Source organism: Carassius carassius, chromosome 1 (assembly GCF_963082965.1).
Source record: "Carassius carassius chromosome 1, fCarCar2.1, whole genome shotgun sequence".
NCBI classification, from domain to species: Eukaryota; Metazoa; Chordata; class Actinopteri; order Cypriniformes; family Cyprinidae; genus Carassius; species Carassius carassius.
In genome coordinates, this window is record NC_081755.1 from 12443479 (window position 1) to 12467776 (window position 24298).

The 24298-nt window shown below is 37.1% G+C and overlaps 2 protein-coding genes across 2 annotated transcripts in view; one reads left to right on the forward strand and one right to left on the reverse strand.

Annotated features, from left to right (window-relative positions):
• Window positions 1-24298, reverse strand: part of LOC132146361 (zinc finger protein 658B-like) — a 910027-nt gene that overhangs the window by 355563 nt on the left and 530166 nt on the right. The window lies entirely within an intron of this gene.
• Window positions 6632-16429, forward strand: LOC132149583 (E3 ubiquitin-protein ligase TRIM35-like). Its single transcript, XM_059559001.1, has 6 exons — window positions 6632-7079; window positions 7603-7698; window positions 10776-11006; window positions 11082-11104; window positions 11186-11307; window positions 15780-16429. Exons 1-6 carry the CDS (start codon window positions 6678-6680, stop codon window positions 16271-16273), a joined length of 1368 nt encoding a protein of 455 aa, XP_059414984.1. The 5' UTR covers window positions 6632-6677; the 3' UTR covers window positions 16274-16429.

Sequence of the window (24298 nt, forward strand, 5' to 3'; positions counted from 1 at the left end):
AAAAAAATACTGTATAGCTAGGCACGAATTTAGATATTCATTTATCTAAGTAATCTATATGCACAAAGACAATATGACCTTTTTGTTTTAAAGCTTCATGAAGAGAGCGCAAGTTGCTGCAGATGCGAGGAGGACAGTGATGCACGCGTACAGGAGTGATTGACAGTTTGCGGCACTGTCTACAAAAAAATATGTTTAAGCTCATTAGCGTTAGCGGTACAGAAAGGTCTGATTTACGCACTGTTACAACAGTCATTGTTTTTTTTTTTCTTTTTACAATGACATTTGAGTTCATTATTTTAATGTTGTTGTTTCTTGTGGCAGACTAAAGAGTAATGACAGACGGTTGATCTTTGAATAAAAATGTGTTTAGTTAAGGTTTGAAGTTCATTATCTTTTATTATAGGCCACGAAGTCTAATATCATAAGCCCCCCATCCCGTCACCCAAGACCGCAGACACCCCCCTTAAAAACCCCTTCAATATAGTTGTTGTTACCTCAGAGGATGAGGGGAGTCATCAAAAAAAAAACTATATATATATATATATATATATATATATATATATATATATATATATATAGGCTATAATAGAGTACCGGCACATCTTTTGGGCCACTTAAAGCACTGTATGGCAGCCCATAGAATCGCTTGCGGGAAAGTTGTGAAATTTGGCACACTGATAGAAGACAGTGTCAAAGTTAACCATAGCAAATTTGAAGTCTTTACCTCAAACTCTCTATCGCCACCAGTTGTCCAAAGTTTCACTCATGTTTAATGTGTAATAACTTGTGAACCATAAGTCATAGAAGAAATGTTTTCCTCTGAATCCTTTGCTCAAGCCGAGTCGAATTAACTCCAAAATAGTTTTTTTTCGCTATTTTCAATTGTTAAAAAAAAACTACTTTTCGAATTAGTCCCAGGCTGTTGTGCCGATTTTTACAAAATTGAATTTTTTTTTTTTGCACTAAAAATATTTTTATCTGCACTGTTTGTTCACTTCACTGATTTGCACTCTATTTGCCATGTGCCTTGCGCTGCTTTATTTAACTTTATTTTTTAATTGTATTATATGCCTTTTTTTCTTTTTTTTACATTCCCTTATTGTATAGCTGTATCTTATATTTGATCTAGATATTTAGGCTCTACTGTTAGTGTTATCTGTATGCACCGGGAGTCTGAGAGTAATGCAACTGAGAGTTATGGAATTCAAGTTGATTTGTCCAGCTGTTCTCGAATAACACGCGTACCAAATATGGTGTGTGTTATAACAAGCATGATCTGAGACTACCTGCAGTGTTTATTTGCAGTGCCCCCTAGTGGTCTTTAGTTTGGGTACATCATGCCAAGTTAAATGACAATACATTTTCCCATGTTAGCCATTTTTGGCATCAGCCATTTTGGATTTTGTAGAACGCATTGACGAATCATCACAAAACTTGGTATGAGTTCGAGCCAGTGCCGCTTGGTTGTAAAATCGAAGATTCACATGCTTAAAACTTTTGTAGACTCCTGAATCCAGCGATACCAAACATGCCAGGTTTTACAAAGTTGCATTTTAGCGCTTAGCCCTCTGGAGTCGACCAACACGGATACACGTTTTATGGCATCTTCTCATGATAACCCCGAAAAAAACTTAAATTACACTTTCAGTTTTGATCGTACAGATAAGAGCAATGCATCAATCAAATATGTAAAGGGTCTACTTTTATTTGTATACACACATAATTACAACAAAACTTTGTCCATTTACAAAATAAAGAAAACAAACAGGGTGTGCTTGTCTGCCATCTTGTTCTGCGTGATCTTCATTTAAAAACATGTCATTAAAATTAACTGTAACTCAGCAAATTGAACACTCTCGCACCTTAATCTATCACGCACCGCTGAGTAGACGTGCAATGAACTTGAAAGGCAGATACTGTGATTGCGCTACTTTGTCTTTGTTTTTGGTGAATGCAGTGATGTGCAGTGCTCACGTTTATTCAGTGAAATCATAGCCTTTCGAAGTTTAATCAATTCTTGTCTTTCCGTCCCAAAAGACCTCTTATAATTTAGACTTCTTGTACCATTTAAGAGTTTTCATGGCCTTAAATTTAAACTATTTTACTGAAGACGTTTTAAGGACCGGTTGAAACCCTAATAAGAACATGGTTTAGTGTAGGGATGTAACGATTACCAGTTTGACGATAAATCATGATAAAATTCCCCACAGTTATTATTACCTTTTCATCTTTTTTATTATCATTAAAACCGTTTTAGACTACCGCGATTTGAACAGCTGACGATAAATGAATACTGTCCAGCATAAAGCACAGTTTTCAGTAAGAGTCTCAGGTGCACAGCAGAGTAGTTTTGTTTTGACTCAAAAAAGCTTGGAGGTTGTAAAAGAGCGCCAAGGGAATTATTAAAATGAATACATGAATTAATTAACTATCTGAATGTAGCTCACTTCTAACGAGCTGATGATCTGAATCAGGTGTGTTAAAGAGAGCCTCCGATTGAGAACTGCTGACCTAAAGGAAGTGTTCTTAATAGCAATGCTGTTGCGATCACGGACGTTTATTAAGCAATTTTATCTTTTCTTTATTTAAAGGCTGAAATGTGAGGTTTACATTTTTATTAATCTTTTTCAGAGCTTTATTTGAACATTTACATTAGATATCTCAACCTTGAAATCTTGAATGCTATTAAACTGTTGTCAGTCAAGTTGTCATTTAAAATCCGGACATCATTGGTAATGTTATTGTTTTAGTGATTATGCAAATAAAGTCATTTTATTTGTTGTTTCTTGATTTTTTTTTATTAAACTTGGTTAAGTGATTTATGTCTCCAGCAGATTATAACAATTATAACAATAACATTATAACAATATCATGATAATGCTGATAACCGTGATAATTTTGGTCACTATAATAGTGATAAGAAATTTTCATACGTTACATCTCTAGTTCAATGCAAACACTCCTGTCATGCATTAGGCAAAAAAACCTTCCGTTGACTGAATTTTACCTTTCAAATTTGAGCCAAGTGCAACTTTGGCGTACCCTTTGTTTGTAAGCAGTGGTGTGATGGCGATTTAAATAAAATAAAGATTTCCATACATATGGAGATCCCCTTGAATTTGGTAAAAAGATTTACCAACTTGACTGGAAAATTCTGTTTTCATGGTCAGGGTTTTATAATGTAGACACTGCGGGCTGCCAGTTGGCCATCCCTGCTCAATTTCATGTATTTTTTAATTAAATATTTCTTTTTTACCTTTCAGAAATATTTAATAACTTATTATCACTATCCAATACTAGCAATAACAATAAATAAATTAAAAATCAGTCAATGATCTGTTTATTCACATGAGACTCCGTCTCTGAGATGATGACCGTCATCTCAGTCATCACACACACACACACACACACACACTTATCCCGCTTTATACAGTACGTGCTCTATATCAGTCCCATTTCCTCCTTCAGTTTCAAATGTGCAAAGCATTGGTGAGGCACGCACAGATCAGGTAAGACTTCAATTTAACCAACTGTACTAACTAACCAACCTTTAAATACACATCTTATTATTTTTAGTAGTTGCATGAAATGAGAACATGGAGAAGGCAAAAGCTTAATAGAACAAAAATGTATCAACTAATGTTTTGTAATATATCTAATCATTTACAAATGAATTGTTATGGGTTATCAATTAATCTTTAAAAGAGATATATATAATATATATATGCATCAGTTTTCTCCTATACAGTCTATGGTTTTTTCAGATGATTCAGAGCTGCAGCCGCGCCCTCTGTACTAACTAACCAACCTAAATACTCATTTTAACTTAAAAAAATTAAATCTCTATTAGTACATTTTGTTTCTGTATTTGGTTGAAATTATAATATTGGCAATAGCTTATGTAAAACAAATAATTAATGCAAATAAAACCGATGATATTTTGCGATTTAGCTGTTATTGCATGGCACTGTGAAATGTCAGCTACTAAAATGAATGAAAAAACCTTCATCATGAGCTATTTGGCATAATTTCTCACTGTATCCAGTAGGCCTGGTGTGTTAATGTGTTCATTTCAGATGTGCTCGTTAGTTGTTCAGCAAATGCTGCAGCCGCGCCCCTCACTAAAAGCTCTCACACACTGCGCACATTCACCATCTACAGCAACTCAACACTAATATGATTGAGCCACAGTCAACTGCACCAGATAACAATAATAATACAAATAAATAAAAACACGGCAGCCCTTTAGAATTTTTCGACAGTTATAGATGGGATCTTTAAAACAAGAATTTATCACTGAACTTAAAAAAGTTTAATCATGACAGATACTAGAGAAACTCTGAGACAAATAAAGAGAAATAAATAAAACACATGAGGGATTTATTGTTAATACTTGTGTATTTTATTCAAGGTTTTATTGCATTATATTTTAACATTTTAAAGCAAGTTCGTTTTTTCAATACAGTTTGTTAAAGTTTTATCTGAAGAAATCCTGATGATGTCTCTTTTGCTGCATCTGAAATCGTTCACTTGTTCACATAGTGTATGGCAGTTAAATTGTTTTATAAACAAGGTTTGGGAAGAGCATGATCACATAATCATCCAATTTGGCACAGGTGTATCTCGTTTAGCTAACCATCTTAACTAGCACAACAAGTGTATATATATATATATATATATATATATATATATATGTATATGCAGCCTTCCTACCTCTGTCCTACAACAATTTTTCGGCATTCAGTTTTGCCCCTTTAGCCTTGATATCACAGACTAAATTTTCAGACTAAAAGCGAAAAGACCTATACTGGGGATTTCTTCGTATTCTCCATTGCAACCCGCCAGCCCTAAGCATACGCCTTTAAACTTTAGCTCCAGGCTTCATGCCCTCACATCTTCCTACTTTTAACATTCCCCATCAATGGCCAGCAGCACCCGCTACAGATGCCCAAGCAAGCATACTGGCCTCTTCCCTAATTTCTGTCTTTCTTTTCCTTTTCCTATGTTCTTCCCCAAGCACCAGGGGTTAATCCGTGAGCGAGGCTGCCTCTGCAAATGGTTACGCCCCCTCCTTATCTTCCTTCTAACTTCTACCCAAACCAAACCTCAGTATACTTTATTCACAGTGGCCCCTCTACCTACTCCACTGAGTGCTGCCACTCTGGAACCACTTCCTGTGCCTAATACCATACAATCTCAGATTCTCGCAGAAATTTCTAGAAACAATGTTTTTATTGGCTTTTTTGGTTTTCTGAGATGCTCAGGAACTGGAAGCACCCCTAAATTCAACCCCAAACTCCACCTGACAATCTCTGATTTGTCCATACTTGATAGCAAAACTATCGCTTACTTCATTAAATAAAGTAAGATGGACCAAGAAAGGAAAGGCCACTACATGTACATTTTTTATTCTCTAATTCAAACTTATCAGGCTCTCTTTTCTTCTGTCCATCTCTGGAACCCTCAATCTAAATCTGCGCTGGACCCTCTCTTCTTCGACGACTCTAACCATCCCGTTACACGTATTTGGAACCAAAAACTCTTAAAACTTGCTCAATCAGACATATCCGCAGAAAATTTTCAGCAGCTCAAAAGGGCCTCTCACAAAATCAGATAGAGGCCCTCGGTTGTTGGTCATCAGACACTTTTAAAAATTATATCAGGTATGATCAACTCCACATAAAGGCAGCCCGTGTAGCCCTAATAAGTTAAAAAATTCAGCATTTTAAATCATGTTGTTTACTCGATTAATCAGAGGCTCTCCTTCCTAATGCAGTCAGTTACCGCTCCTTTGGTCAAAGTAAGGGCTCTCCAGCCGTTATTACAAATCTCCTCGCCTATTTAGCATCGGACATGGCTCTCCCTTTAAGCCTTCCGTCTGTCGTTGAGTTGCACTGCATGACCAACAGCTCCCTTCGGTCGCAGGGTGAACCCCCCATCTGAGTTATGTTGCATGCTCAGTGGTGGTCAGCGATCTCCCTCCCGATGGAGTAGAGCTGCTTGCTCCCTTCGGTCGCAGCGAGAGCCCTTCATCAGACGCATTAAACCGTACCTCATACTCAGCCGCTAGAGGGACTCTCCCTTCCGGTCCCTCAATTTGATATCTGCCATTGTGCTCCTCTTATAGCGGCATGGAGGGCTCGCCAGTAAGACGTTGCGGGTCGCAGGTCTCATCGAACACTGCATGGGCTCTCCCGGTCACTCGGAGCCTTCTCTCTTCTAAGCACGCATTTTTTGGGGGGCAACTAAATGTAGCTTTTTGGCCGCCCTCCTATGCCTTTAAGCTTCTTTTGGGGAGTTCTAGCTTTTTGGCCGCCCTCCTATGCCTTTAAGCTTCTTTTGGGGAGTTCTTTGTGTTCGGGCTATGTTCCGAGCCCGGACACCAACCCCAGGACAGCACGCCAAAATATGCTTACTATTTGCGATCAGATTAGATGTAAGGGTGAACTTGTGAAGTGCACTTTATCAGAAAGGGCTGAACAAGCAACAATATATTTAGATTTTTTTTGTTGGCATACACAACCTCTCCGTCACTTATGTATTTTATCTTACATGCACTTTATTTGTCTCTGAACAGACAGCAGATCTTTGTGATTCTCTTGGGGATTCATTTCTGAAAGCATCATTCAGAAAGTGAAAGTAAAATTCATATTGCTGGAGCTCAAACAGTCAAAATGGCTTCACTAACTATATCTGCAGAAGAGCTTTCTTGTCCTGTGTGCTGTGAAATCTTCAAGGATCCCGTTGTTTTATCATGTAGTCACAGTTTCTGTAGAGAGTGTCTTAAGCAGTTCTGGAGAATCAAGAAAACCCAGGAGTGTCCCGTCTGCAGGAGAAGATCCTCAAGAGATAATTCTCCATGTAATCTTGCGTTAAAAAATCTGTCTGAGTCATTCCTGAAGAAGAAAAACGAGAGCCATTCATCAGGATCTGAGGAGATCTGCAGTTTACACAGTGAGAAACTCAAACTCTTCTGTCTGGAGGACAAACAGCCAGTGTGTTTAGTGTGCAGAGATTCACAACAACATGACAATCATAAATTCAGACCCATCAGTGAAGCGGTTTCGTCATATAAGGTAAGATTCTGTTGAAAAGGCTATTTAAAAGTTGATTTGATTGAAGAGGACTGCAGTGATCTGAACCCCATTATAGGCAAATTAGTAACTTTGGTGGCAAATAAAGACACAGGCCCAGTTGGTATTGGATAACTATTTTGCTAAAATTAATAACATTTCGATTTACAAACTGATTTGTGTTCACTCAGGTTTTATGGCAGGGTATAATTTCTGAATTAATTTACTATGAGATTCACACAAAAACAGAAGTAATCAGGCAAATAATTTTGCACTGCATTATATGACCATATTGGGGAAGCTGTGGCCAAATGGTTAGAGAGTTGGACTTGTTACCCAAAGGTTGCAGATTTGAGTCTCAGTTCAGGCAGGAGTTGTAGGTAAGGGGAGTCAATGAACACTGCTCTCTTCCACCCTCAATACGTAATTAGTTAATTAGTAAATTTAATAGTAATTAGTTTCACTGTATCGTCTTTTTATTCTTTCACTGCAATCTGGTGTTTAATGTATTTTTGTTTAATTCTAGGAGGAGCTCAATTCAGCTCTTAAGTCCTTACAAGAGAAAGTTAAACACAATGAAAGAATTAAACAAGAGTTTGAGGAAACATTTCAGCACATCAAGGTGAGGAAACAGAATACAGAGTCATTTTCATTACACCTGTAGATCACTATATAAAGGTATGATCTGATTTACAGTAGGTGGCCATCCAAAACTGCGGTTTTACCACCGCCGCGTGTCTGAAAAGTGCATTTGCAGCTCTTGACCACTGAGTGGCGCTTTAACCACAAGTTATCAAACAAGCGCATCAAAGCACATTTTCTCAAATAGACGTCAGTTTTGCCTCGCTGATGTGTTAGATTTGATGGCTTCAGTCAGGGAAAATGAAAGAAAAGCACTATATATTTAATATTCACAGATGAAAGTTTGGGATTTATTAAGTTATGTGCATTTCTTAGAATGAATTCAAGCAGGATGTCAAGCCTGTGCCGGAGTCTGTGATTATATTTTCTAAGCTACATGGTATTAAACCATATTTTAGATTTGACACATTTAAAAGGTGTGCAGTATTATTTATATTATATTAATTATGCGTTATATTATTCAAAAGAAATTGTGGTTTACTTTGCATCCGAGCATTAAAAGTGGTAGCCTATTTTAGGGGGGTTGGCTACATGGATTAATATTCAAAATGTCAATATTTTAATATATTATGCCTATATTTTAATTTATATTTTAAATATAAATATATTTTTTCCTTTAATAAAACAACATGCATTTTTGTTATTCGTTACTCGTCCTTTATTTTGACATAACTTATTGGGACAAAGACATTTGTCTGTAAACTGATTAAGAAATCGTTGCATGATTAAATGTGAAGCACTGTATAATTTTGTTCCAGTTATTTAGGCCTAATTAGCCTAAAAAAAGAAACAAATAATTTAAACCTGGACGATTAAATCTTTGAAATGTCCTCACGATTAAACTCAAGTTCTCTCATTATAATCAACAAAATACACAAGATGTAAAAAAGAGCTTTAGTAATTGACAACTAAAGTGATTTTAAAGGGAGCCTTCTATACTTGCTTTTAAAGTTGGGAAATAGCATATGGCCAAAAAAAGTTTTTTTTATTAAAAAAACTGGTTTATGATTTAAACCGATTTTTTAAATCAATATTCAAATGACGAGGAAATTTTACAAAACAAGTTTTAATATAGTTCTTTATCATTCATTTAGCAGTCAAATTTATAACTGCAACAAGATGATTAAAAAATAGTAATGTTATTACCTTAATGCTGGAAAGACCTTTATTTATTTTATTTTTTTTAAAATTTATTTTATACTAGCCCATCATCATCATCTAACCACTCAGCTTTAAGAGCTGTTCAGATTAAAACTGCAGCTCCGCAGTGAGTCAGTGTCATGGACGGAGGACCTGTTAAATAATATATTTTCTAGTTTATATTTCCATCTCGTTATGCCACTGGTTTAGATTTTTTTTTTTTCTTATAGAACTTATTTGTAAATAGAGCAGTCACTGTCTGTGTCTACACCGGACGCCAGAGTTGTCATCTGTGCCCCACAGTGAAAAGTGTGTCTAAACTTTACGACATCACACTATAGTGTCAAATCATCTGAATGCAGTATCAGAACATTTCATCATAAACAGAACGAGCATCAGTTCACTGATGGGGATCGAGTCCAGTGCATCCATCACTGTGTTCTGTTGTCTTTTGTTGGATCGTTCCACTTGTGTCCGGTGTAGATCTGGCGTGCGTTTTTTATTGTAAATTGTTTTTTTTTTTTTTTTATTATACCAGAAACACGCTCCGCCTTCACTCCGTGGATAAAGTTTTTACAGTATGTTTGAAATGTTATGTTCATAACATAGCCTATAAAAAAATAAAAATAACAGGAGGGTTTCAAAGTGGCTTAGGCTATTGTGTGTATTTTGTAATCATCCACAGCTGAGCAACGAGGGAGGCAGGTTATGAATGTGATGCAGATGCAATGGAAAAAAAATGGATAAAAACATACACAAAACTTGTAAGTAGTTAACAGCATTGTCTAGATTAGGCCCATACTCTGTCCGTATTTTTTTTTTTTTTTTACCCACAGTAACAAATTTCCACTGATTAATTACCTATTTTCATTTGCTGCAATTTCTTTCTTTTCTTTTTTTTGTGAAAGGAAATTTTTTTTTGACACTTTATTACATTCAGAAATAATAACGCCTGGCCTAATAATGTTATAATGTAGGCCTACCGACAGGATATTTTTAGTTCCCTTCACTCTACAACAAATCCTTTAAATGTAATACATTTATCAGAACAGAACATTAATAAAAAATATATAATTCTAATGGATAAATTCGGGAGAAATCTGTTTCCATATTCGTGATGTTGCCCATTTGAAGCTTAACTATTATTCAGTAGGTAAAATAGGCTTTGCAGTTCACACGTGTTTCAGTATTGATGGAAAAAAAATCATAATGAGCAAAAATATGCAAAAGTGAACCGCTGCTCATGCTGGATGGCTCGGTGAAAGACTGCTGTTTCCAATGAATAAGTGCACGAGAGACATCAGCGCAATCAAACAGCTGAAACGGATAATACTACATTTTTGAAAACATTTAGATTTTAATCCTTGCATGTATGTGTATCTGAGTGTATATATATATATATATATATATATATATATATATATATATATATATATATAAGCCTATTATGTAATGACAACTTAATAACAATTGCATGGAGTAAGAGCTTTTGTGTAAAGGTCTTTCTTTAATTTTTTGATATGTAGACTGTAGCCTAAGACTATCCCACGTTTTGAAATTAACTCAAATTAAAAAATAATTATTAGTTATTGTTGTTGTACTTCATCATTTCATCGCCATTAACAAACAAACATTTTAAAATTACATTCAGTACGCAATCCGTCCCTCTGTGCCGCCGGGCGGTAGTTTCGCGAATGATTTTGACACGCGACGGACTTGCAGTTAACGGCGTGGCCCTGCAACCCACTATATTTAAGATATACTCCATATGGACTCCAGATGATTGAGTAAATGGCAATTAGCGATCTGCTTCTGGATCCGTTGTATGTAGGTGTCTGAGTTTAACTCAGATCTGAATTGTGTTTGTGTTGATGTTTGTCGATTGAGACGATTGAAGTGAATATAGTTTGTTTTCAGTCTCAAGCTAAGCACACAGGGCATCAGATTAAACAGCAGTTTGAGAAGCTTCATCAGTTTCTCAGAGATCAAGAAGAAGCTTCAATCACTGCACTGAGGGAGGAAGAGAAGCAGAAGACACAGATTATGAATGAGAAGCTGAAGGAGCTGACCGGACACATCTCAGCTCTTTCACAAACAATCAAAGATATGGAGGAGATGATGAAAGCCAGTGACATCTGCTTTCTGAAGGTCTGATTTCAGATCATTTGATTGATTGATTGATTGATTGAGTTGTTTATGATCAATGGTGTCTATGTTCTGCAGGAGTTTCCAGTCTCAATGGAAAGGTGAGTGATCTGCTGGTGTCTCTGATCCCTCTGCTTCTGATCCAAAAGCCACTGCAGTTCTGTTCCTGAATGTTCTTCCAGAGCCCAGATCGCATCACAGCCAGATCCACAGACACCTTCTGGAGCTTTGATTAATGTGCCACGTTACTTGGGCAACCTGCCCTTCAGAGTCTGGAAGAAGATGCAGGGCATCATCCAGAACAGTGAGTCTGAATGCAGAACATCTAAGCTTGCATACACACACACTGGAAATGATGCAATATTGACAGATTTCAGCATTATGTGTGAAGAACCAGATCATCTAACAGCTTACTTAAGCAGCTTACTTTGTGATGATGTCAAAATCAAAGCATGCTGGCATGCTCATGAAACTCCAAAAGCACAGTTTTAGGACTCTGCTGCCGAGTATTCATCTGGTGAATCTCCGCTCCCTTGCAAACAAATCAGAAAAGCTACAACGCCTAACCCACACAAACAAGGTCTTTTTAAACTCCGCTGAGCTTTGCTTCATGGAAACCTGGCTGAATGGAGCAATCCCAGACTTCCAGCTGTTCAGAACAGACCGTCTCACAGAGATGTTGGGGAAAACAAGAGGCTGGGGATTATGTTTTTATATCAATGAAGGCTGGTGTACAGACATGACAGTTTTAAAGAAGATGTGTTGCTTTTTTCATTAACTGTTAGCCTTTTCATTGGATGCAGGAGATTTCCCCATTTATTCTGGTAAGTGTGTACATTCCTCCTGATGTGCATGTGAACGCAGCACACACACCGAGCAGTGTTATCCGGACGATTTCATTATCATTTTCAGAGTTTTTAATGAAAACAATCTCACCCGTGAACTGCCTAAATATAGACAGCACATCACCTGACACACCAGAGATGGCAATATACTGGACCACTACTACACTGTTTTAAAGGATGCATACCACTCTGTCCCCCGAGGAGCTCTGGGACACTCTTATCACTGTTTGGTTCTTCTACGAGCCTGCAGGCAGAAACTCAAATATGCTAAGCCTGTAGTAAAAACTGTAAAGACATGGACCGGTCTACCAGTTCATACTGAAAACTGGTGTATATTTTCGTTATGATGTTAATTTTGAATATTCCGCCATACTGGTGTATTTAATTACTCAGCGTTTGGAATTAATGTTATGCTGCGCCGCGCCCGCGCAACATTGTTTCAGACGGACCCTTTACAATGTTGCACGTGGTAAGGGTAAACTCAGCAGTGCTCAGGTGTTACGTTATAACGCCTGTTTCACACATAGTCCATCTGCAGTGCGTATTAACGGATTCCAGCTGCAACAGGTTGCAGTCCGTCTGTGCTTCAAGGAGCAGTCTGCAGCAGTGCAGCGATTGTTAACTTACTGAGTCTATTTTTGCTGTGCTGCAGGTGCTGAATTAAAGAGAAAGTGCATTGTTCACGGGAAAAATGAACATGGATTGACAAGGAAACGCAGTCACATGGGTTTTTGGCGAGGTTTAAAACAAGAAAAAGAGCACTTTTAGATAAACAAGGAAAACAATATATATATGTTCACTTTTATGGAAGCAGAAAAACAAAGTTGATTAAGACCCGTGGGATTGCTTGTGATAAAGATTTAAATGCAAAATTCATTAGACTGTTTCTGTCTGTGGTGTTTTAATTTTAAATATTTTAACAAGAAAAGTAGGCTAATTATTGTGTTTAAATGTTTTGCTGCTTGCTTGTGCAGCTTATTATACACTAAACCGACACGGATCAGTAGCGGACTGCAAACACGTCCTGTGTGAAAGCACAATGAGTCTGTGCCGCGGACTGCATATGCACTGCAGGGGGAGTTTGTGTGAAACAGGCGTTACAGCCAAAAAGAGGAGCCTGGTCTGTTGTTTGGAGGTTTTCTGGTTTCCAAAAATCCGACATTGACCAAACATCCATTTTATGCAAGTACTGTCGGGCTAAAATAGTCGACAAAGGCAGCAACACGAGCAATTTGCTCCAGCACCTTAGCCGCAAGCACGTCTTGGAATATCAACCAGCAGAAAATGCATTGTACACCTGATTATGCAGGGGAAAAAAAAACATCATAAACCTGAAAACTGGTATAATTTTGAAAAGAAAACGTCATATCCATTTTTGGTCAAACCGCCTAGCACTACTTTCGAGCAATGACTCTACATGAGTGTGGAAAGGCCTGAAAGCCATCACCAGCTACAAGACCCCATCACCCAGCACTGAGGCCAATCAACACCTGGCTGAAGACCTGAACAAGTTTTACTGCAGGTTTGAAAAGACTGGTCTGACACCACACACCCACACTGACCGTCTAACAGCACAGCAATCAACACCCCCCCCCCCCAACACACACAACTGTTTCTCATACTGTAATCAAGATCTTTGAAGACAATGTAAAAAAAGAGCAAAGTTTTCAGGAGACAGAAGTTAAGGAAACTTAACACACACGACACAAATTTACTATGATTTTACAAACTATAATGTAAGCATTACGGTTTGCGCAATTCATGAAACTATGGATTCTGTGGAAAAAATAGTTTTCTTTGTGGCAGCAATGGCTTGTGACATCCAAAAAAAGAAATGAAGGCATGGCAAAGAGAATGGCTGAAAAGCATGGACTTTCTGTTTTTCATGAACAACTTGAGGGGAGAAGGCTGTTTCTGAATCTCTAGTTATTTTGCCGGAAATACAACAGATTCATTCATAAAGTTGAATGGCAAATTTGGCCCAATTCGGAATAACATAAAAAATAGAGCTAAAAAAAAATAACTAAAAAAATTCTATAGACTATTTACATACGTAATATGTGGGTTTTGTCATCTTCTGATTGGTCAACTTCAGATGGAACACCAAATCATCTCATTCAACCGCAGATACGGCACGGATTTAAAACCGACAGCGTCCAATTTTTTTTTGACATGTTTGAAAATTATTGGGAGCTCGGGAGGTGCTCATAACATGCTTGGATCGGCCGTAATTGTTCTTACATGGTACGAGTTGTGACGATGTGAGCATTCACTATAAAATCGTACGACAGCAAATATTACACCATGTTCGCCTGCCTAAACCAAGAAACCAAAAATCACAACACAACAAATTCTTTGTGTTTTTGGGCATGTCACAGACATGCCAGGCTCCAACACCATCCTGTCTGTACTGTAACAGCCCACACAGTGACAAGACACAGTCTTTAGACCGGCCCTTTTTACCTTTATCTGGCTGACGTGCCTCACTAATGGCTAGATGGTGGTGGCAGCCGGGAGGCATTCCTTGCGTTCCATTCGGAAGGGCCCATCTCTCAGCCCTAATCCCTTCAAAGTGTTTACCTTCGGAGAGCTTCAAAAAGTTGAAGGGGACCAAACAACTGTTTCTTGCCCTTCTGCGTCATCATCACGTGCCCACACGGAGGCGCCGTCATGTAGTAGTAGTAGTAGTAGTAGTAGTAAGTCATCATCCAAACAGGAATCTGAACAAAGGATCATGGAAGCCCGAAGTGTCCATTAGTTGTATCCTTCATTCTGAAGGGCCTTTTGATGTGGGCAGTTTTGAGCACTTTGGTTTGGAACGACCCTTCAGTATGTCTGCCATTATTGTTTTCAATCCAAAGTGCCCTTCTGAGGGCGATATGTCCTGTTTGGAATGCACTGATTGAGGCCCAGCCCCAAATGGCACCCTAAATTCTCGTGGTCTTCCTCTGAGTCCGCACTTTTGTGACGTAATGCGGCTTTGACAGTTGGTAGAAGTCTGCTGCTGAGCTTGTACCAGTGCAGATCGAGGGCACACAAGTAACGAGCACCATTCTGAGTACTAAAGTGACAAATGGGACACACTACGTTCTCGTAGCCTCAACGGACACGCAGCGGCCATTGTGAGTTCGTGAGACCGCAAGTGCACATTAACGGTTCCACTTGGGACAGGGCCTGAGTATATCTTGCGAAGCTCCTCTTGAAGACTTCTTTTTTATTACTTTAAAAATGTCCTATTTAGCTTCAAATTTAATATGTATAATTATAATTTTATAAATAGTTTCAATTCAGTTTTAGTCATTTTAATACTTCAAGTTCATTTATTTCAATTAGTTGCCAAAAGAACTTTTCTAATATACATTTCATTTTAATTGTTAGATTTTCATCTACTAAATATTATTTATATTATTTAAGCTTATTTTAATTAATGAAACTAATATTAAACGTTTTAGTTATAGTATTATTCTTTAACTGCATTATCGTGGAAAAATACCTACTGTTTATTTATTATTTTAATAATTAGCCAGCATTCAGTAAAGAGCTTTGTGATTTATACAAGAGAAACGCTGGTGAAAATGAGATGGATATGAACATTTATTTTCTTCTGCATTATTACATTAATCATCTCAAATATGAAAGAATTCTGTAAAGTTCTGTTTAAAGGTCAGATTTTGTATTAAAAACAGCTTCTCACTATAATTGAATATAAATGGCAGTGTAAATCAAAGTAATCTCTATTCAGTATGTGTCACTCAATGTTTTAATTTAACTTTCAGTATTGATAAATCACAAAGACAATGACTGACAGTGATGAAAGGAAAATGTCTGATGTGTTTGAATAGGACGAGTGTCATAATCATCTGTGTTGGGTTGACTCTTGATCATTATATGAACATCAGAATAACAGCATCTGTTGATTGTGTCTCATCAGCTCCTGTGATTCTGGATCCAAACACTGCAGAACCACGTCTCGTCGTGTCTGATGATCTGACCAGTGTGAGAAACAGTGCAGTCAAACAACCTGTTCCTGATAATCCGGAGAGATTTAGACATTATTTCTGTGTTCTGGGCTCAGAGGGTTTTAACTCCGGTACACACTGCTGGGATGTAGAGGTCAAAGAAAGTGGATGCTGGATTCTTGGAGTAACAACAGCATCAAACCGGAGGAAGGGAGCTTTTTTCTTTAACAATGATGTCTGGTGTGTGAGGTACAGATGGTCTTTTGATTGTGGTTTTGGTGTTGAACAGCAGCTTGAATATGTGAGAGTGAATCTGGACTATGACAGAGGAACAGTGTCGTTCTCTGATCCTGTAACTAACACACATCTACACACATTCACAACCACCTTCACTGACACTGTCTTTCCATTCTTCTGGTGTCATTTTTCTTCCTCTCTGAGGATCTTAGCGATCAATAGTCTGTAATCATTACTTCTGCAGCTCTGGATCTTCCTGCTTTCATCGTGTTTCAACATTTAATCACAAGTACAAGACTACTTTCTGAATATCAGCATGGTTGTGATTGATAGTTTAACTGTGATCACTGATGGATATTAAAAGGTGTCATCCGATGCTACATGCACTTTTATAAGATGTTTGAACTGAAATGTGTGTTGGCAGTGTTGTGTAAACAACCACCCTTTTTTTATCTACTAAAATAATTTCCTCTTTCTTAAATCTAACCGATCTCAGATGCCTGTCTGAGTGACGTCACAAAAACAGGCCCCTCCCATGATAGTTTGATTGGCGTTTCAGCCAAGACTGGTGTCTTACCTTAGACCCGCCTTGAGTGACTGTAATCAGTCTGCAATTGTTTCACCTCTGTAGCTAGAGGTATCTTAGGCGAGATACCTCTAGCTACAGATCCGCAGAACCCTTACATCACAGCAGTCTCAGGACAGCAGCATCAAACCGGAAGTGGGCGGAGCAAAAGTAATCTTACTAGGCATTGCGCCACATAGTGTTTTGGATCATTTTAAAGTGTTAATCGACGTTGATGTCAAGTCAGCATTTTATTATAATGATTTAATCAGACAATAGGTTAGGCAGATTGATAAAAGTAAGCTTGAGGATTTACAATTTTTCATTACATTACAAAATGAACATCAAACATAAGTAGCAAAAGATTAAGAAAATAAAACAAACAAATGTTAAAGCAAAGCAAGCACAAATTTAACAATAATTATCAAAATTGTATACGTATGTAATAATCAAAACTCAAGAATTTGAGGCCCCTTTTGTCCATGCACTCATCTAGAAAACTGTCCATTATCCTTATTATGGAAATGGAAAAGAAAAGGTTCTTTGGACAGTTGCTGGTCGTCAGCCATTTCGGCCTGTGAAAGCTGAAGAAGAGCTTTCTTCTGGTCTTCCTCTTTCAGTTAGAGAACCCTCAGCTCACTTCCCAAACCTCTGAAGACAAAGAATTTTTCTGCAGCAATCAAACTGTAGTGTGGAGGTCTTTTTGTTATCCTTGGCTCCTGAATGAGGTCGACAAACAAGTATTAGAAATGCCTTTTATAATACTGTGCATTCAGTATCACATAAAAAGTTGTGAGCTTTAGTCAGGATACAGCAAACATTATCGAGGTTTGATTGTTTTTTTCTCTATTTGAGATATAAAATTACATACCCTGTTGCCGATTTCAGTCTCCTGCTCTTCCAGCACTTGCACACAATGAGGACATGTTTCCTGTGTAAAACGTTAGTATTAGACGAACATCAAACTGGCAAATATTATTACATCATCAAACTGAATTAAGTTGCAATTATCTTTTTAAACAACTTCAAAGGGCATCTCAAGGACCGTGTACAGAGCATACTGAAAAAAAACTATTTAATACACAGGTCAAAGAAAATAACTTTTATTTATCCATTCTAATAAAACCTAAGTAAATTTACGTGCTTAGATAAACTATTCAACATAGACGATAAACTGAGAAACGTCTCAGTTTTTTCATTCATACAATGTAAGTTGTTGGTAACCGAATCTTCAAATTACCTTTTTTTATTCTGGTTTGAGTAAATGATGACATTATACATTTTTGTTGGGGTGAACAATCCCTTTAAAGTGCCCCCCACCCCTCTTTTAATGAAGCTAAAACTTCCAGCAGATGGCGGTAAATGTCCTTGACTCATTCATTCAATTAGTTTCAAGTGGCTGATTCATTCAGGAATTCAGTAAACAGCTCAATTAATGAATGGGGTTTTGAATCATTGGTTCACCCGATTCATTCAAATGCGGATTCATCAACACAGCTTAAAAAAAAAAAGATGAAAAAACAGGCAGCAAACAAAGATATAGTATGTAATGTATATAAAACCCGATAATATAATTGTGTTATATTGTAAAATATAAAATCATATATAAAAAAAAAATCTAACTTGACATCAACACAGATTAAATCTGTGAATTGATCCAAAACACTAGCCTTTCCTAAAAATGTTGCCAATTAGCAAATTTCACAATGAATGTGGCTAACGTAAACTGTCAATCAGAGAGCAGCTCTGAGGAGAGGGTGGGGTCAGCAGAGCTCATTAACATTTAAAGGAAAATACTGCAAAACAACTTACTTGAAACTAGCTATTTTTGGCAGGGTAAAAAAGGCTTTTTACACTACCATTGAGTAATTTTAAGCAAACTATGTTACAGACTTTTCATTAAGACCCTAAAGTGAGGGGTGTCAAACTCAGTTCCTGGAGGGACGGAGACCGGAGACCTGCAGAGTTTTGTTCCAGCCCTGCTCTAATGTAGTTTTCAATTATACCTTATGGACTTGATTAGTTGGATCAGTTGGGTTTAATTAGGGTTGAATGGTCATCCTATGACGCCTTTACTCAAACTGTTAATTACGGATTAAATCCTCTGGAGTCGATTAACGTGTAAACGCGTTATGAGGCATTTTCTCCTGATAACCCCAAAAAGAACTTAAATTACACTTTCAGTTTTGATCATACAGATAACAACATTTTATACAGACATAATAACAACAAAACTTTGTTCATTTATAAAATAAAGATAACAAACAAGGTGTGCTGTCTGAAGCCCTTGTCTGAGGTGATCTTCATTTACAAACACGTCATTAAAATGAACTGTAACTCAGTGAATACTCAACGAAGAGACATGAGAGAGATATCTATAGAAAGCTTGACATGTCTACTTTTAAAATAAAGTGCTGCTGAAAACAAATATTCTGTGATAAAGCAATCCATATGAAAACAACGCAATGTCCGTTTTTCACGCTCCCTTCACGCCCCCGCGCTGAACGCGCTATTCAGATTCTAGTGTTTCACTGAAACGCGCGACTTGAATACGCCCACACAGAAGAAAAAGCTGCGAGACTGTTCTTCAAGTTCTTTTATTTTACTGTTTGCTTCGCGATGAGAGGAATAAGACATAATTCACCCTGAAATGATGTGATTTGGTTGAGGATTTGAGATTTGGATTTCCTCAGAAAAAAAGAATGAAGCACTTTATTCAGCAGAGATCATAAACATGAGTAAGTCTCTTTTTATTTATTTATATACTTGTACTAGTTTTCACACAACGTGTAAACATTTTCTAGTTAGACTTTTTCCAAACTATAATTCCTGACTAAATGTATAATCAAGTGAAACAATATGAAGTTACAATAACAATATACAATACTATACCATTCAAAAGCTTGATGTAAATAATATAAATGTAACAAATACATGTAAATGTAACAAACAATGCTGTTCTTTCAATTTACCACCCCCCCCCCCCCCCAAAAAAAAAAAAACCAACCTGAAAACATATTCTCAGCTCTTTTCAACATTATTAATAATAATTATAATAATAACAAATGTTTTTTTTTTTTTTTTTTTGTAGAAAATCAGATTTTTAAAATGATTTCTGAAGGATTGTGTGACTGGAATAATGATGCAAAAAAATTCAGTTTGAAAGTTAGCTTTGATTGTTCCTAATAAACTGTTTATCTGCACTTGCAAGTGTATATTAAATTATGTTGTGGGATAATTAAATATATTCTAAATAAACTACAAACATACAATTATATACATTTATTTTGTCCTCACATTCTTTCTTGTAACTCTTCCCTCTCAGTGGCACAGATGACTGAATGGCTCATTATGCAGCTCATTATGCAGGCCTTTGTCTTCTCAGGTGTAAATCACAATGATATTCATGATAGTTGACACCCCTAGTCACATATGACTTTTACAAACAAAAAGTGTCTTAGAAAATTTTAATCAATATATTGTTTTCTGTGAGTGAGTAAACAACATGATTTTCACATAATTTAGAAAGAAAAATTCTAGGCTACAACTTCCAGTTCTCAAAAATCCTGGGAACCATTGTTCTTTATGTGTTTTATTGCCTTATTCAAGTGATTTAACATTTTTAGTTTTTCACTAACCACGCATAATAGTTTTTTTTTTCTAAAAATTATGATCATGTACATACATGCTGCACACAAATTATTATAGTCGAGTTTGTGCTGGGGAGAAACCAGGCTCAGTTGGGGGGCCAGTTCTCCTCTGACCAGACGAAACCAGTAGTTCAATTCCAGGCTGCAGCAAAGTCAGATTGTGCAGAAGAATCATCTGTTTCCTGTGGTCTTGTCCTGGTGGTCCTCTGAGACAAGGTCTTTACAGGGGATCTGTATCTGGGGCTCTAGTTGTCCTGGTCTCCGCTGTCTTTCAGGGCAGTAGAGGTCCTTTTTGACAGTGTTCCAGAAGTTAGAAATGCCAGTGCACACAGGCGGAAACCTTCCATTTTACGGGTTTGTGCGCTGACGTGAACTGTCCAGAAACACTCCTTTTCATGCAGTGATTGTCTTGTATACTGTTTTATACATGTTTGCGATACAAACCCAATTTCAAAAAAGTTGGGACACTGTACAAATTGTGAATAAAAACAGAATGCAATGATGTGGAAGTTTCAAATTTCAATATTTTATTCAGAATACAACATAGATGACATATCAAATGTTTAAACTGAGAAAATGTATAATTTTAAGGGAAAAATAAGTTGACTTTTAAATTTCATGGCATCAACACATCTTAGAAAAGTTGGTGCCTTTCCAGATGTGTAAGCTACCCATGCCACATGCACTCATGCAACCTCATACCATCAGAGATGCAGGCTTCTGAACTGAGCACTGATAACAACTTGGGTTGTTCTTGTCCTCTTTAGTCCTGATGACATGGCGTCCCAGTTTTCCAAAAAGGACTTCAAATTTTGATTCGTCTGACCACAGAACAGTTTTACTCTTTGCCACAGTCGATTTTAAATGAGCCTTGGCCCAGAGAAAACGCCTGCGCTTCTGGATCATGTTTAGATGTGGCTTCTTTTTTGACCTATAGAGTTTTAGCCGGCAACAGCGAATGGCACGGTGGATTGTGTTCACCGACAATCTTTTCTGGAAGTATTCCTGAGCTCGTGTTGTGATTTCCATTACAGTAGCATTCCTGTATGTGATGCAGTGCTGTGTAAGGACCCGAAGATCACGGCCATCCAGTATGGTTTTCTGGCCATGACCCTTATGAACAGAGATTGTTCTAGATTCTCTGAACCTTTGGATGATATTATGCACTATAGATGGATAACTTCAAACTCTGTGCAATTTTACTCTGAGGAACTCCTTTCTGATATTGCTCCACCTTTTATCGCCACAGCATTGGGGGAATTGGTGATCCTCTGCCCATCTAGACTTCTGAGAGACACTGACACTCTGAGAGGCTCTTTTTATACCCAATCATGTTGCCAATTGACCTAATAATTTGCAAATTGCAGCTGTTCCTTATATGTACATTTAACTTTTCCAGCCTCTTATTGTTACCTGTCTCCAACGTTTTTGGAATGTGTAGCTCTCATGAAATCCAAAATAAGCCAATATTTGGCATGACATTTCAAAATGTCTCACTTTCAAAGTTTGATATGTGAACAAAATAAAAGTTTATGAGATTTGTAAATTATTCCATTCCTTTTTTTTTTACTCACAATTTGAACAGTGTCCCAACTTTTTTGGAATCAGGTTTGTAGACCTATTCATTCATGTAATTTTACCTATATGTTATCTTACCATGTTTAGTATCTATGAATTCATCTTCTGATGATCTAAAAGAGATGGAATAATATGTTGATACTTATGCAACATATTAGTGTTCTAAGAATCCTTACTAGTTTGTATATCAACTTCTGATCCAGTTACATATGCAAATTACCAGGCTTTTACACAAAGGGGTTGTAAACCCCCCCAGTATTTCCACACTCCCGCTTGGAATTTCAGCCTTTCTCATTGGACAAGCTCTTCCTAAGAGGCATGAACCGTCTTAGACTTTAAAAGCATTACAATTTTTTCAATCTAATATATATTTAGATAGAGATTTATGTGAAGGAAACTAGAACTTGTAAGAATAATACTAAAATTATCAGGTCATTACTGCTAAACTGGAAATATGCCTGGCTGTATTGAATACCTGTTCACCTGTACATATTTCTTTACATCATGCTCTCTGCCAGATGTTTCTGTAAGTTTGCCTCTCTGCAATCCCTTCTCATCTCATTCATTTTCTTCTGTCTCGCTGCCTCCTCCGTTCTGTGTTCTCTCTTGGTAGTCTTACCTATCATTCTTAATGTACTGTATACACACATCTGCACACAGAGGTGGAAAGTTATGAATTACATTTACTCCCGTTACTGTACTTGAGTAGCTTTTTTGTGTACTTCTACTTTTTAAAGTCATTTTTAAAATCTGTAATTTTACTTTTACTTAAGTAGGCTATATTTTGTTTGAAGTATTGTACTTCGCTACATTTTAAAACACATTAATTACTGAGTAAAAAATAAATAAAAATCATACCCTGGAAACTACTACAGTTAATAATGGACAGGATGGCAAACTGGTGCTAAAATTACAAGAAAGATGCAGAAGGACAAAACAGGCATTAGTGCTGCAGAAAACCACTGAAAACAAAATGAAGGAAAGAAATAAAGTGAACCCCTGGCCATATTTATGCTCTATGCAGTGTAAACTGTGCCTAGGGAGACCAGACTAGCAGCTTATAAAATCTCGACAAGACATCAACCCTTTGCAAGCATGTAGAGGTAAGCTAAATAATTGCATAGTTGCATTGGCGATAAAAATTAAGCTTGTGACATTTTAGCAAGAGGTTTTGCACACATTAGCCAAAAAGACAGTGGTGGGGAGTGTGTAATATATATAGTCTGCTTATAGTCTGTTTTAATGATGTGCGTGCGCATTTATAGTGCGTTCTTTCACTGTTAACTTAAGACACCATTTTGCCCGTTTTTGCAAACATTTCTACAACAAAAAAATTATTCTAAACACAGCCACCAAAGCTCAGTTTTACATCTCTGAGCAACATGACAGTGTTTCGTTCCTGAATTAATTAATTGTTTAAATGATTCGGTTCAATTGCAATTAACAGTGACTCGCTGACACTGGCCATTTTAATTTCACATGTAAAGTATCAATTGATTTTTTTTTATATATAATTATTTTACTAATATATTTTAATATACTGATTTGTCTGGTAATAGCCCTAATGTCTTATTATTCTAAATAACTGATTACTTTAATTAAAAACAACTAGTTTGAGATTAATAGGCCTATCCCAGGCGTGCAGAGTTTAGTTCTAACCCTGCTCCAGCACACATATCGTGTAGTTTACAAATAAGCCTAAATGATTAGATTAGCTGGATCAGGTGTGTTTAATTAGGGATATATTTAAACTGTGCAGGACTGTGGCCCTCGAGGAACTGAGTTTAACACCCTTGGCCTGTCCCGTTTTTGCCTTCCTCCCACTATTAAAATGTAACTAAGACATTTTTAAGTAAATTTTAAATGAGCTACTTTTTACTTTTACTTGAGTAGATGTTTAGACTGTATATTTACTTGTACTTAAGTGAAGTTTAATTAATGTATTGGTACTTTTACTTGAGTAGAATATTTTTGTTCTCTTTCCACCTCTGTACACACGCATGTATGTTTCCTCATGAGTTCAGATGTTCAGACCAGGACGGAGACTATAGGCCCGAAGGTTATTGAGTTCAATCTGTCCTTTTTGCTCAGAGCTGAGTTATCCTTGGCTAACCCCCAATTTCCACCAGATGCGGAACGGCTCCGCTGCGTGACAGCTCCGTGTTCCGTCGTCCGTCAATACCCACCAGGTCCGTATTTGTTGCGGAACGGCTGCGGTCATGACTGATGACAATGACTGGTGGTATCGCGCGATATGTAGTTTCTATAAAGAACTCAATGTCACCTTTATTTATATAGCGCTTTAAACAAAATACATTGCGTCAAAGCAACTGAACAACATCCTGGGAAAACAGTGTCAATAATGCAAAAATGATAGTTAAAGGCAGTTCATCATTGGATTCAGTGATGTCATCTCTGTTCAGTTAAATAGTGTCTGTGCATTTATTTGCAATCAAGTCAA

Excerpts from the sequence above, each read along its gene's own strand:
- LOC132149583 (XM_059559001.1), top strand. The coding sequence starts at position 6,678 with ATGGCTTCACTAACTATATCTGCAGAAGAGCTTTCTTGTCCTGTGTGC. Across the intron at positions 7,699-10,775 it reads AAACATTTCAGCACATCAAG|TCTCAAGCTAAGCACACAGG; the intron begins GTGAGGAAACAG and ends GTTTGTTTTCAG. Across the intron at positions 11,105-11,185 it reads TTTCCAGTCTCAATGGAAAG|AGCCCAGATCGCATCACAGC; the intron begins GTGAGTGATCTG and ends ATGTTCTTCCAG.